Below are 13,607 nucleotides of genomic sequence, written 5' to 3'. Positions count from 1 at the left end.
GAGGGAGGCGCGGGCGCATCCCTTCCACCCGGGCGGGCAGACAGCAGAGCGCTCACACCGAGCGGGTACTAGGGACCCGGCTGGCCGCCTCCCGTTAGGTAGTCTGTCGCTGGCAACACCGGAGCCTGAACAAAACAGTGGCCTGTTACCGCCACCACCCCACGCTGTGCTCCCAGAATCACAAGCTTGGAGGATTTCTCCCAACAAGGTTAAAGCTTCGAGTCTGTGTGCTCGACGGCCACATTTCAGTGAGAAGGGGAACCACCCAGACACCGGTCTCCACCTGCGTCCGCCGGCTCTCCTCCTCCCACCTCCGGTCGCCACAGTGCCGCCCCCCAGAGCCCTCCCGGCCGTCCCCTCCTCGCCTTACGTCCTGACAACACAAGGCTGGCGGGCCGGGGCCTGAGGTACGACGAGCCGGGTCCTGAGGAAACGACGGGTCGCTCCTGAAGAAACGACGGGCCGGGGCCTGAGGTAAAACGGGTCGGTCCTGAAGGGACGACGGGCCGGGTTCTTGGAGAGCGGCGAGGGGTCGCGGGGGGGGGAGTCCTGGGGGCGTCGGTGGGTGTGTGGGCCCGCTTGGCTCCCGGAAGCGCGCGGAAACCTGGCCGCACCAGACGCCGGCAGCACCTACTCCACCGCGACCCCGGAAGTGGGTGGGCGCGCGACCCCCAGGCGGGCCCGTGATGCGGTGCGCCGCAGCCAATCGCGTGCGCCCGGCCTTACGTCACGGAGAGGCCAGCCAATGGGCGCGGCCCTAACGGCCGCTTCCTGCCCGCCCCCTCGCCCCGGCAGCCGGGGGAGGGTCGACCCGCTAAGCCCCGCCGCCAAGGAGCGATCGCCGCGACCCCGCCCGCCGGGCGCCAGCCCAGGTGAGTGCGGCGGCGGGCCCGGGCCGTGGGATGGGCGCCCTGGCTTCTACGGACAAGTTGGGGCGACGGAGGGCTGGGGATCCTCCTCACGCCGCGGCTGCGTTGGGTGGGAGAGACTGTGTTCGTGCGCTTTCCTGCACACCGTTCGGGGCGCCGTCGCCGTCCCCCGGAGCGCACGGTGACGCCCCCGCTCCAGCCTTTGCGCTGGAGTGACTTGGGGAGCGGGTTCCTGGAGCCTGCGGGTTTAGAGGATCGGGCTGCGAGGAGCCCGTTTGTCCCTCGCCTAGGAGCAAATCTGCTTGTCGTGGGATTAGCAGGGGCAGATGGTGAGGGCCGGACGCTCCGACTATGCCGCTGGTGACCGGGCACGGGGCCCACCTGTCGTCCAAGTGCATGGAGCCGGAATGAAACCAGGCTTACCCGCCCGCGATGATGAGGGGTGGGATGGGGTGGGGTTCATCCCCAGATGGCCGGCTCAAGGCATCTCCTGCCCAGTACAGCCCGGACCCTGCTTCAGGAAGGACTCAACCACCGGGCATGTCCTCCTATTTCCTCCCGCGTCTTTGGACCCTGATGTCGCTTTCCAACAGCCCCCGCAAGTGGCAGGCAGTAAGCAACCGCCAGAAGTCAGGGCTGGCTCTGTTTGCACAGGGGTGGGATTGACAGGGTGTGACAGAAAAACCAACAGGAAACCTTTCAGGAAGGAGCCCTAAGGCAGACGCGGGAAAATAGATGCTTTGGGAGCTCCGTTGGTCCCTTGTGTCCCTCCCTTTACCATTCACCGGCCATACTCCCCCCACCCTCACTTTCCCTTGAGGACCTTTTGGTCTCTGAAGGTATCTGTTAGTAAACCTGTGCAGAAAGGCAGATGACTCTGACGTTGGCGATCAGGTGACTTAGTGAATTGATAGAAGGTCCAACTGGAATTCATTGCGCAGAGTTCTTGGTGAATCCAAGGTTGCTTTCTTGGAAAGTGTTCTCTCTAGCCCTACAAAACAAAGAAACCCAGGATCCCAGAATCATGGGACTTAATACTCAAACCTCCCTTTCAAGAGTCCTCTGACCCAGTGACCCAGTGGCCCTGGACTGGTTACCTGGTCACCTCACAGCCGGGAAGTGGCATATGGGGAGCTGGGGTGACATGCTGGCAAGAGCAGGAAGACCGTGAGGCTGGCCAAGGATGTTCACCCCTATCATTTAGCCATGGAGCGCTGGTGCCTGTGTGTCCACTCTGAAGGGAGTTTGCAAACATAACCCCCACCCCGTCCTCCGCAGTAGAGTCTTTTGTTAGCTGCCCGGAAGGTTCAATTATGTCTATATGGAAATTAGTGCTTAGTCATTTCTCTGAAGGGAAGTGTTTCAAGTAAGCGAAAGTCACTATTCATTGAGCTCAACCTAAAGATAGCCTGACTTCACTCGTTTCTTATACCGTGAACTGTGACCCGAGAGATAGCTTTGAAGAGTGGATTTATATTCACATGACATCATAGGAGCCAACATTCCCTTCGCCCCCCAAAATTCTTATTTTCCCCCAAACAGTGATGAGGATATTCATACACATGGCCATGTTTAAAGAATTATGCAGTAAACACCCTCATACCCCCACCTGAATTCCTCTATTGATCTTTTACTGTGCTTGTTTTATCCTATACCTGTCCACCTCTCATGACCTTATTTTAAGCCTTAAGTCATTGATGACATTTGGCTTCCCTGGAGCAGTATTTCCATCTTAGCCCAGGGAGTTGGCCGTGCCATGGATGGAGGTGGTGGTGATTATCCATAAACTTGGGGTGAACACCTACTATGTGCAGGGTGCTGTTAGGTGTTTGGAAATGAAGAGGCTGAAGACACAGGCTGAGGAGGAAGGGATTTGATTTTTTTCTGTTTTCTAAGCGTTGAGAGATCAGCGGTAGTTTGAAATAGCAGGTGCCAACTAATGAAACGGCACCAGTAATGCTCATGGTGTCCTTGCTGTGTACCGAGCACTGTCATAGGCTCTGTACTGTATTATCTCACTTCATCTTACAATGACTTCGTAAGTAGATCAGTATTCCTTTGTGCCTTTAACAAATTAAGAAATCGAGGGGCACCTGGATGGCACAGTCGTTAAGCATCTGCCTTTGGCTCAGGGCGTGATCCCGGCGTTCTGGGATGGAGCCCCACATCAGGCTCCTCTGCTAGGAGCCTGCTTCCTCCTCTCCCACTCCCCCTGCTTGTGTTCCCTCTCTCGCCGGCTGTCTCTGTCAAATAAATAAATAAAAATCTTTAAAAAAAAACAAATTAAGAAATCGAGGCATAGAGAGGTTAGTCGGCTCCAGGTAGTGTCAGAAAGGGATGGAGCCGGGACCCAGATTCCAAGAGTCTGCAATGTAGATGCCAGAGGGGGAGAGCAGACCCCCAGGCTTGGCCAGACAGGAGCGAATGGGTGTCTTGGGGCACCACAGCTCTTCCATCTGGATGCAGATACCAGTTTTCAGATGGCTCCAGAAGGCTGGTATTGTGACTTCCCATGTGTTTGACTGGGCCTAGGTGCCAGGGTGGAGAGGTCAGGGTTCCGGGATGCCACCAACGCGTGGCTCCTGTTCCTTCTGCTTCCCTTCTTCCTCGTCCCTTGGTTATTTCCTCCCCAGCCCGTACTCTTCTTGGTGTTTGTAAGACACACTTTGTTCCAGAAGAGCCTGTGTGCCTGTAGCAGACGCTCCTGTTCTCAGCCACTTTGCACACGTCCTGCTGTCCCCAGCACCCGCAGCCTCGGGTAGGCCGTGGGAGGGGAACAGCCTGGCCCAGCAGCCTCGAGGCACCTGGCCTGCCACTGTCTGTCTCCCAGTAGCTCTTCCCTCCTTCCTGCCCTGGGCAGTGTCAGGCAGAGCTTCTCACTGCCTCCCACCCCCAGGCTGCTGTCATCCAGCTGTTCTATTTTGGCTGAAGTTCTGGCCTTGTGGCCCTGCCTTGGTAGGAGGCTTGACCCTACCAGAAGCCAGGCTCCAGGAATTAGTTCCTGGGGAATACCAGCACAGTCAGCCCTGGAGGTGTGGGGGTGGCCAGTGAAGGAACTTAGAGTTGCCTCGCCCATCCTGGCAGAAAGGAAGAGGAGGGAAAAAGGAGCAGGAGTGGAGGATGGCAGATGGGGTGGGATCAGGGAGAAGAGGGTGGTGGTCACCCAAGGAGGTTGAAGACGGGACCCCCACATCCCCGCCACGTAGCTGCAGGGCTCCCACAGGACCTAGCTGGGGTGCTAGACCTGTGGGGATGCTTTCACCAAACCCGTATAGGATTGTCACTGTGGGACCAGTGTAAGTGAGGGGACCTGCCCACCGTGGGGCAGAGGCCTCTCGGGGACACAGCGATGGGCATAGAATTGAACTAAATCCATGACTTTTCCTTTATTCTTTTGACAAGAAAGCTAGGGAGGAAATGTGACCAAATAATTGATAGTCATTCGATTTGGGGAGGTAGGTGCAATTTTTTTTCCCTCCGTACATTTTTGTATGTTTGAAAATAATGCCCATCATTAGAGGGAAGGAAAGAACAAAGAAGGAAACCGTGTCCTAGACTCTTGGAGCCAGGAGCTGGTGACGGACACTGACGCCGGCCTCCTGCCTCCAGCTCCCCCCGCCCCGCCCGCGGCCGCGGTCATGCCCAACTCGATGCTCTGGGCCGTGGATCTCTTCGGGAAGGTCTACACGCTCTCCACGGCTGGGCAGCACTGGGAGCTCTGCAGGGCCAGCCAGCTGGAGTTCAAGCGCGTCAGCGCGACCACGCAGTGCTGCTGGGGCATCGCCTGCGACAACCAGGTCTACGTGTATGTGTGCGCCAGCGACGTCCCCATCCGCCGCCGGGAGGAGGCCTATGAGAATCAGGTGGGGTCATGTGTGTTTGGGTGGCTGCGTTGGGTCGGTTTTCTGGGAAGGAAGTCACCCCACCCCAGACTTGTGGCCAAGTCCCACGTTCGTGTCCTTCGTGCTGCTTAAGGCCCGGGTTGTGTAGTGCTCAGGGTCTTTGGGGCCAGAGTCCCCATTGTGTCTTTATAAAGGCAGGCTGGCCAGCTCCGCACAAGGGTGGGCTCCCAGTGGTTTCCAGGAGCCCAGGACAGGGCCATGACCTCTACTGCCTGCCCCTCGGGGCTCTGTGTCTGCGGCAGGTTCTCTGCCATGCTCAAGTGCTGGCTCTTGGTGACAAGCGGGGGGCGGCTCTGATCCCTGAGCTCCGGGCAGACCCTCTGCCCACTCTCCATCCTGGAGATCAGGAAGACCCCCTAGTAGCGGGGTCCCATTCATCCCAGAGAGGTCCCCAGCACCTGGGCCAGCTGCAGGCCTCAGGCCAGTCTCTGCTTCCCGGCCCCCAGCGCTGGAACCCCGTGGGCGGCTTCTGTGAGAAGTTCCTGCCGAGCGACCGCTGGCAGTGGAGCGACGTGAGTGGGCTCCAGCACCGGCCGCTGGATGGGGTGGCGCTGCCCTCGCGGCACTGGGAGTGGGAGTCAGACTGGTACGTGGATGAGAACTTTGGAGGGGAACCCACCGAGAAAGGGGTAGGTGAATTTGGTTCTGCCTGGGGCTCCCCATTGGGTAAGGAGTGCTTTGGGCTGGACCCGTACCCCCGGGGCCATCCCCAGCGCCCCAGCATCTAGCCTCAGGCGGCACCCTGCCTGCTCCCGTTTGCTGCTTGGGGTAGGGGGCGGTGGGTGCTTTGGGCCATACCACCGTCCCCCTCCCTCTCTTCCACCCTGCTCCCCGCCTGCCCCGCTCTGTCCTTCCCCAGGAGCCTTACAGTCCCCCTCCTCCCTGCCGCGTGGTATTTCAGGGGTGGACGTATGCCATCGACTTCCCCGCCACCTACACGAGAGACAAGAAGTGGAATTCTTGCGTGCGGCGGCGGCGGTGGATCCGGTACCGGAGATACAAGTCCCGGGACACCTGGGCCAAGGTCTGTGCCGAGCGTAGCCTGGGGGTGGGGCAGGGCGCGGACGGCTGTCCCACGAACACCATGGTACCATGTATTCCTCCATTTGGGAGCTGGCCGTACAGGAGGCCAGACTAGACGGTGGCCCAGGATGGCACAGAACATGACCTGACTGGTCTCCAGGCTGTTCTGTCCCGGCCTGAGGCCCAGTCAGTGCACTTCTTCTAACCTCACTCCCACAGGAGCCACTCTGACTCTCGTGTTGTTCCCGTGACCCCCAAAAAACTTTCTAACTTCGGGATAGGAGGCCTGGACTAGGGTCCTGTGTGGCCTTGTGTGAGAGGAAGGCCTTGGACCTTCAGTAGACCCCTCTGGAGGGTCCAAGTCTGTGAGGTGGGGCCGCTGGCCCCGCCTGCCAGCCCCTTGCCCTGGGAGCAGCCCAGAGAGCAGGCACAGAGCCAACACCATGCAGGGCTGACACCACAGGACCAGGTTCTGTGCTCGGCCCCTTCTAGGTGAGGGGATGGAGTCACAGCGGCTGGGCCACCGCAAGGCACAGAGCCAAGACCTTGCATGTATGTCTGTCTTCCATATGCAGAGCAGCAGTGACCCCTCGGGGACAGCGGCCCAGGCCTGGAAGCCGATAAAGGGAGGACAGGGCAAACAGGGTCCTGGGCTAGGAGCTCTCTGTCTCAAAGCTGCCTTCTCCATGAAGTCAGGCAGGGGAACGGAAGGCAGTGTGGGAAGGCAGTGTGCTGGGAGGTGGGAGTGTTGGAGGGGGCCCACCACTCAGGTGTCCACCGGGAGGGGAACAGTGCCATCTACTGGCCAGGTGCTGACCACCTCTGCCACGCACCTCCTTGTTTCAGATCCCTTCGAAGGATGACCCCAAGCAACTGCCTGACCCCTTCAATGACCTCTCTGTGGGGGGGTGGGAAATCACAGACGAGCCCGTGGGCCGCCTGTCCGTGTGGGCTGTGTCTCTGCAGGGAAAGGTAAGGCCTGTGTCCCCCTGTGCCGAAGATGGGAGGTGGCTGAGGGAGGCTGGCTACAGGCAGGAGCGGGGCAGGAGACACTGGCCTTCAGGTGTCCTCCCAGAGGTGGAAGAGGGGTGGGAGGCTGCCCTCCTCGCCTCCTGTCCTTACAGCGGGGACTGCCGTGAGCAGACAAGGTAGCATGTTACGGTAACCTGTGAATTCTGCTGTCCTGTGGTCCTACTCCTCCCAGAAGCCTCTGACATCCCGCCCCCTGCTTGGTCCTGGCCTGTCCCTTCTCTGAGCTCCCGGAGCGTTGATCAGTGCCCACCGTGAGCTCAGAGGCCATCAGTAGTGTCTGCTCAAACATATTCTGAGCTCCCTGCCTATTCCCTTCAGGGGCTCCCACACAGCAGTCTCCAAAAGTATTGTGGATGGGAGGAGGGAGGGGGTTGGGGTATGGATAGGTGAAGGGATAGGTGAAGGGACAGGTGGACAGATGGGTAACAGGTTGAGTAGGTGGGTGGATGGATGGACGGGTGAGTGGGTAGATAGATGGGTGATGGGTAGGTGGGTATGTGGACAGATGGGCGATGGGTAGGTGGGGGGGTGAGTGGGTGGGTGTGTGTAGATGGGTGGATATTTGGCGAGGAGAGGAGGTTCGTCTCTCAGAGTTCATGAGTAAGGAGTAGAGCCAGCCCCTGACGGCAGGAGCAACGTAGGTGGTCCTGCCTGCAGGTGACTGACCTTCAGCTGTTTCAGAGCAGACTTCATCTACCCAGGACTCTTTATCACAAAGTCACCCAGATTCTCTGGGGCTTCAGGATAAACACAGCAGGTTTTGATCAGGCTTACCTCTGGGGTCCTGTCTGGCCTGGGCTTAGGTCAAGCCGTAGTTGTGGGTTTTCTCTGAGTCGTGCTGGAGGATGGTGGGGAACTGGCCTGGGACAGAGCCTCCGTTGAGGGGCCATGCCCACCTGGATGCAGAGAGGGGAGAACAGGGGTGTGAGAGCAGTGTGGGTGGTCACTGTGTGCTGCCCTGCACCATTCCTGGGGGCCGAGAAAGGTATGACTAGGAGCCCGGGCTCCAGGAGGAGCTGGAGAGACATAGGGGCCCCCAAAACCACCAGAGGGAGGCTTCCCCAGGCGCGGTTCTGCAGTGTGGGATGTAAGGGTGAGGTGAAGAGTTGAGAAGCCGTGGTCCCCAGGGTGAAGACAGGCTGGAAGAGGGTCCCCAGCCCTCCTGCACCTCGCAACAAGATGTAGCCCCCTCCCGATGACACGAGCCAGTTTGGACATGATCAGGTGGCTCAGTCTTAAATATTATGCTCAGTGCTCTCAGGTTAAGGGGAAAAGAAATGAACGTTTTAAACATTCGTATGCAAGGGATTTGGGGGTTTTCCCATTTAACCACCAAGGACCCCACTTTCCCTAGAGACGGTGTACTCCGAGTACATGGCCACTAGAGGGCACAGGACACCAGGCTGGGGCCAGAGGTCTCCCTGGGGCCTTAGGTGAATGGGGAAGGGGTTCTTGCCAGTGGATGATCCAAAGGGGTTTGTCTCCAAGGATGGCTGAAATCCAGGGTTACATTTTCTTTTAAAGATTTTATTTATTTATTTGAAACAGAGAGAGACAGCCAGCGAGAGAGGGAGCGCAAGCAGAGGGAGTGGGAGAGGAAGAAGCAGGCTCCCAGCGGAGCAAGGAGCCTGATGCAGGGCTGGATCCCAGGACGCTGGGATCACACCCTGACCCGAAGGCAGACGCTTAACGACTGAGCCACCCAGGCACCCCAAGGGTTACATTTTTTACAGGGGTGGGGGCATCTAATCTGGCATGAGGATCCCGATGGCAGTGAGGGCCAGGAGAGCAAGTCTGGACAGTCAGGGCCCCCTGGCCCCAGAGACTCTGTGCCTGGCTCAGCTGTACGCTGATGCAAACAGAGCCAGCCTCCGGCAGCTCCCCTGTCGCGGAGCCCTGGCCAGACCCCGTCTGACCCTGCCGTGGGTTTCTCCGCCACCCAGGTGTGGTACAGAGAGGACGTCAGCCACCCCAACCCCGAAGGCTCATCGTGGTCCCTCGTGGACACCCCAGGGGAGGCGGTGCAGATCAGCTGTGGGCCCCACGACCTCCTGTGGGTCACGCTCTGGGAGGGGCAGGCCTTGGTCCGGGAAGGAATCAACAGGAACAATCCCAAAGGTGGGCAGCCCTACGCCCCATACAGGGAGAGGCAGGGGACGCCCAGCTTCTCCCCAGCACTCTCGCTGATGGGGGCCACCTGCTCTTTCTTCTGTGGCCGGGTAGGAAGTTCCTGGTCCATAGTGGAGCCTCCCGCCTCTGAAAACGGGATCGTGCACGTCTCCGTGGGGGTCGGCGTGGTCTGGGCCATCACCAAGGACCGGAAAGTAAGATGGGGTCACTGGGCGCTGGGGCCAAGGTCTCTGTTTCATTTCTTTAATTTCTTTGTTTCTTTTTCTTGAAAGGAATCACTGGCCCATATGGGACTCGGACTCAGAGCTCCATGTTGAGGGCTGTGTGGTTTTTTGTTCTTGCAAGTGTGGTCTCAACCCCTTAGAACAAATCCAGCCAAGCGCCATGCACTTTCTGGGGTTGAAGGCCTTGGTGATCTCCACGAAAAGCCCGCACCCCCATACCAAGCGCAGAACAACCGTATTTATCACTGAGTAGGCCATAACATTTCAAATAGTCAGATGCCAATTTTCTGAGACCCTCCACTAACTGAATATGTCCCTTTGCTCCTATCCACTGCTTGTCATTTTTACGTTAACAGAGAAAGCCCAATACAAAAAGCAGATTTGAGGTTGGTCCCATGGTCTCTCTAACCCCACCTCACGGGCATCCCATGGCATCCCAGGACATGGGCCCCCACACATCTGAGTCTGTGTCCACGCAGAAGGTCCCTGAGCCCAAAGTTAGGTCACCTAAAGCACCCACCTCCCACAGCTCCTAAGCCCCTCTCAGAACAATGCATTCGATGAGCCGAACGCTTTATTTACATGAGCCTTTGCTCAGTCTTCAGACAAATGTTTGTGCAAACTTTCTTTGGGTCAAGGAGACATTTTAGACATTCTAGAAATTGTTATAAAAGGGCTTTGAGGGTTTCTCATTTAACTGGTCACCTTCCCACATCCCGCCTCAAGAACCGTGTGGTCAAACACGTGAGTGCTAATAACGCGCGATCCTCTCGGTCTCAGAACTGTTGGGGTCTTGCTCATGTGGCCATCCAGAGTGGGTAAGGACAGTCGTGGGGGAAGTACAGCAGGGGCCGGGGTAGGGGATTAGCCATGGGGCCGCATGTGGGCTTGAGGGAAATTTGGTTGGACTGTGCATTTTTATAAGTTAACATGAAAAAAGCCAGGCTTTTTCTCTCATCCGTTTTTTTTAGAAATCTCTACACTCAACATGGGGTTCAAATTCATGACCCCAAGATCAAGAGTTGCACGCTCTTCCAACTAAGCGAGCCAGGTGCCCCGAAAAAAGTTAGGCTTAAAGAGACTAATTCATAAAGCACTAAGAATAGATCCGAAGTATGTTATTTATCTCATGATAAGTTTAGAAAAAATGGTTTTTCTAAAAAACGTCGTTAAGGTCGTTGTCTTACATAGAGGCAAGCTTGATTGGACAAAATGGCATTTTCCAAGTGTCAGGCTAAGATGGGGACTACATATAGGTCCATGCGGGTGAGATGTCACTCGCCAAGCTCACAGGTCAGTGTCTGCATTGGAGATGCAGACATTGCCCAGGAGAAGTCCCACCTCCTGGCTCTGTGTGCAGTGAGACAGCTGATAACCTGCTGCTCCTGCCTGCTGCCAAGAGGTGCTAAACTGGTAGAATATTCTAGAAAGATTCAGGCAGCCTTGTCTCCTGGAGGGGCAATGAATGCCCTCTGCCAGAGAAGAGACAGGAAGCCACCAGGATAGGTTATGACTGAGGGCAGGTGACCCTCAGCCGTGTGGGACAGTGCCAAGCCCAGAGGGAGAAGCGGCAGGGGTGTGGAGAAGAGGGACCTGCATCACGTCTCCTTTCTCAGTGATGTGCTGTGCTCATTCGTAGCATGAACCAAAGGACCAGATTATTCATTTACTCTTCCAGAGCCTTTGAAAACAGTCTTATTTCAGCGACCCTCCAAGGGGGCATGTCTGTTTCTGACTTTCCCAGGTGTGGTTCCGAAGAGGCGTCAACTCACACAATCCCTGTGGCACCAGCTGGATCGAGATGGTCGGAGACATGATGATGGTGAACGTGGGGCTGAATGACCAGGTGCGCACGGGACTGCAAGCCGTGGGTCCCGACCGCCGGGGTCCGCAGCTCTTCCACAGCAGAGGTCTCAGAGTGGGGGCTCCTGCTGCTTCCTGCTGCCCCTTCCAACCAGGAGTGATGCCAGCACGGGGTGGGGAGCCCAGCAGCTCCTCGGGCTCCCAGCCTGTGAGGGCACCTAGGGCGCTGGCTCCGCCTGGGTCCCACAGTCCCTGCTCGTCCCAGGCCCCTCCCCTCAGGATGCTCAGAGCGCTGGTGGTGAGCACAGACCAGGGGCACGCACCCCGGAGACTGGGAGGGTTTTGTTGAGAATTATTTGGGCAAAATCAGCGCAGCAAGTGAAGAATGAGACTGATCTTCCCGACTTTGTAGACGCAGGATTTCTTGAATATAGTTTGTACAGCGAGGCCGCCTCATAGATAATAAGGTTTGATTGCTTTTAAGGCTGACTGTGGGACGGTGACTCCTTTCCTAGCGCACTGCCCCAGAAGCTCTTCCTGGGGGTGCTGGCCTTTTCTGTGCCCCCTTGCCATCCTCGCACCCACCTCAGTTAGCGGGGTACACGGCGGTCAGGGTCAAGACAGGCGCTGGCTGGTGCACACGGGGACCGAGGATGGAGGCCAGCCTGCCACGGCCAAGTGATGGAGACACCGCAGTCCTCCCAGCAAAGCCACCTGAGACCACCCTGGGCAGGCTGTGGCCCTTTTGGCACCCCCACAGGCCAGGGCCCCAAATGGGCTGGTCCCTGGGCCCTTCAGCTGCTCGACACACCTTCCTTCCTCAGCGCCCAAAGGCAGGGGGGAGGATGCCTGCCCAGCCACCTTTTTCATAGAAAGTGAGATCAGGATCAAGGAGGCTATCTTGCATCCGTAAAAAGACCCAGACCATCCTCTGGGTTCACTTGGGGAGCAGCTTTCCTCCCACCAGAGGTTACACGGAAGATGGGGACAGGAATGGACTCTGTGGCCCAGCACAGTGCCCATTGGCATCTCCACCTCCTCTGGACTCTGTCAGCCCAAAGCCCAGGGTCTGCCTGAGGTCAGGGAGCCAGGACAGGGTCCCTGCTTCTCCTGAGCTTGGTGCTATGCCCTCCCCTGGTCCTCTCGGGGCTCTGTTCCCTGCACTGGACTCATGCACTCACGTCCCCTGCCATCAACCCTTCCAGCCAAAACACTCATGTGCGTGCGCACACACCCCACCACACGTATGGGGGGGACTTCGGCCTGCATTGTAGACATGTCCTCTAGCCTTGGGGTGCTCTCCCTTACCCCTTGTCCTCCCCTCACACCCCCAAAGAGAAGGGATCCTTCCAGTCTGTGTTGGCCTCTGACCCAGCCGTGCCTGTCTCTGTGCCAGGTTTGGGGCATTGGCTGTGAGGACCGGGCCGTGTACTTCCGCCAGGGTGTTACCCAGAGCGAGCTCAGCGGGAAGACATGGAAGGCCATCGTTGCCGGCCGAGAGAGTGACCGATCGCACTCTGGTAGCTCATCAAGTCTCCTCAGGTGATCCCAGGGGCAGCAGGGCACGGAGGACTTGGGTCGGGAAGGGCTCTCAGTGGCCTCGGTGGGCAGTGTCTGGGCGAGGCTGTGGCTTGGCCTCTCAGTGGGGTGCTGGGCCTTGTCCCGGGCAGGGAAAATCCAGGTTCGGCCCACAAGAGCAATGGCCTGTGAGGTCTCTCCCTTCCTGTGCCTGGTGCCAGGTCTCGGCCTGAGGGTGGCCCGTGGGGGCAGGCTGGGGGCTGGGTGGGAGGTGGCAGGTGGGTGAGGTTGGCCCTAAACAGGGCTGGCCCACTGGTTCTGAAGTCTCAAAGTCTGGGAGAGAAAAGGCTTCTCTGTGGGGTGGATGCTAAGGCCCCTCTGTCAAAGGAAAGCAGAGAAGAAGACAGAGGGTCCCTCTAGTGTAGAACAGGGACCTCAGATTTGGCCGTGCACCAGAAACACCAGAGGGCTTGTCCCTGCACAGATGTCCAGGCCCCGGCCCCAGAGCTTCTGTTCCCGCAGAATTTTGCCTTCAGTAGATTTTGTATTACACGGCCCCAGGTGTGCCCACTGCTACAGCTCTGAGGACCACGTCTTGAGAGCCATGGGGGTAGGGACTGTGGATGATTCCCGGCTCTGCCCACTGGTCTTAACTACGGGCAGGTGACTTAGAGTCTCAGCGCGGGGGACACCTCAGCTCTGTACCGTGAATGTCCGCAGTACTTACCTGCCCAGTCCTGTGGCGCAGGGGCCCTCGGGACAGTGCTCCATAGCAGCATGGGCCCTCCCCAGACCCTGGGCCACATGCCTTCGCTCCCCCAGCGTGGCGGTCTTCGCTCTGCTGCACCGAACGCCTGGAGGCCCAGGAGGTGGGCTGAACTTTCCTCGTTTACCTGAGGGCTTAGGCTCTCAGCTGGCAGTACTCAGATGTTGGAATCAGCTGAGAAGCTTCGAAAACTGACGCCAAACCTTAGATTTGGCACTGGCTTCTTAGATAAGACCGGAAGCACTGGAAATGAAAGGAAGAATAGAGACATTGGAATCTCATCAAAATTAAAAACTTTTGTGCATCAAAGGGTGCCATCAGGAAAAGGAAGAAACATCTA

At 57.9% G+C, this 13,607-nt stretch overlaps 1 protein-coding gene across 9 annotated transcripts in view; it reads left to right on the top strand.

The window, feature by feature from the left end:
* Positions 1 to 350: 350 nt before the first annotated feature.
* Positions 351 to 13,607, top strand: part of TECPR1 (tectonin beta-propeller repeat containing 1) — a 26,037-nt gene continuing 12,780 nt past the window's right edge. For 2 of the 9 annotated variants that reach the window (XR_004628342.1, XM_034669807.1), the window contains exons 1-9: positions 889 to 1,481; positions 4,479 to 4,732; positions 5,218 to 5,400; positions 5,673 to 5,795; positions 6,641 to 6,766; positions 8,770 to 8,944; positions 9,050 to 9,150; positions 10,925 to 11,026; positions 12,380 to 12,525. Coding sequence is in view for 8 of the 9 variants with exons in the window: in XM_034669807.1 (XP_034525698.1) it covers positions 1,196 to 1,481; positions 4,479 to 4,732; positions 5,218 to 5,400; positions 5,673 to 5,795; positions 6,641 to 6,766; positions 8,770 to 8,944; positions 9,050 to 9,150; positions 10,925 to 11,026; positions 12,380 to 12,525 (1,496 nt within the window). In the remaining variant the exon portion in view is untranslated. The other 7 variants (XM_002927575.4, XM_034669804.1, XM_034669805.1 and 4 more) reach the window with 7 other exon arrangements.

Source organism: Ailuropoda melanoleuca, chromosome 10 (genome assembly GCF_002007445.2).
Source record: "Ailuropoda melanoleuca isolate Jingjing chromosome 10, ASM200744v2, whole genome shotgun sequence".
NCBI classification, from domain to species: domain Eukaryota; kingdom Metazoa; phylum Chordata; class Mammalia; order Carnivora; family Ursidae; genus Ailuropoda; species Ailuropoda melanoleuca.
Note: the sequence above shows the minus strand (reverse complement) of the source record. Positions and strands in the feature narration are given on the sequence as shown.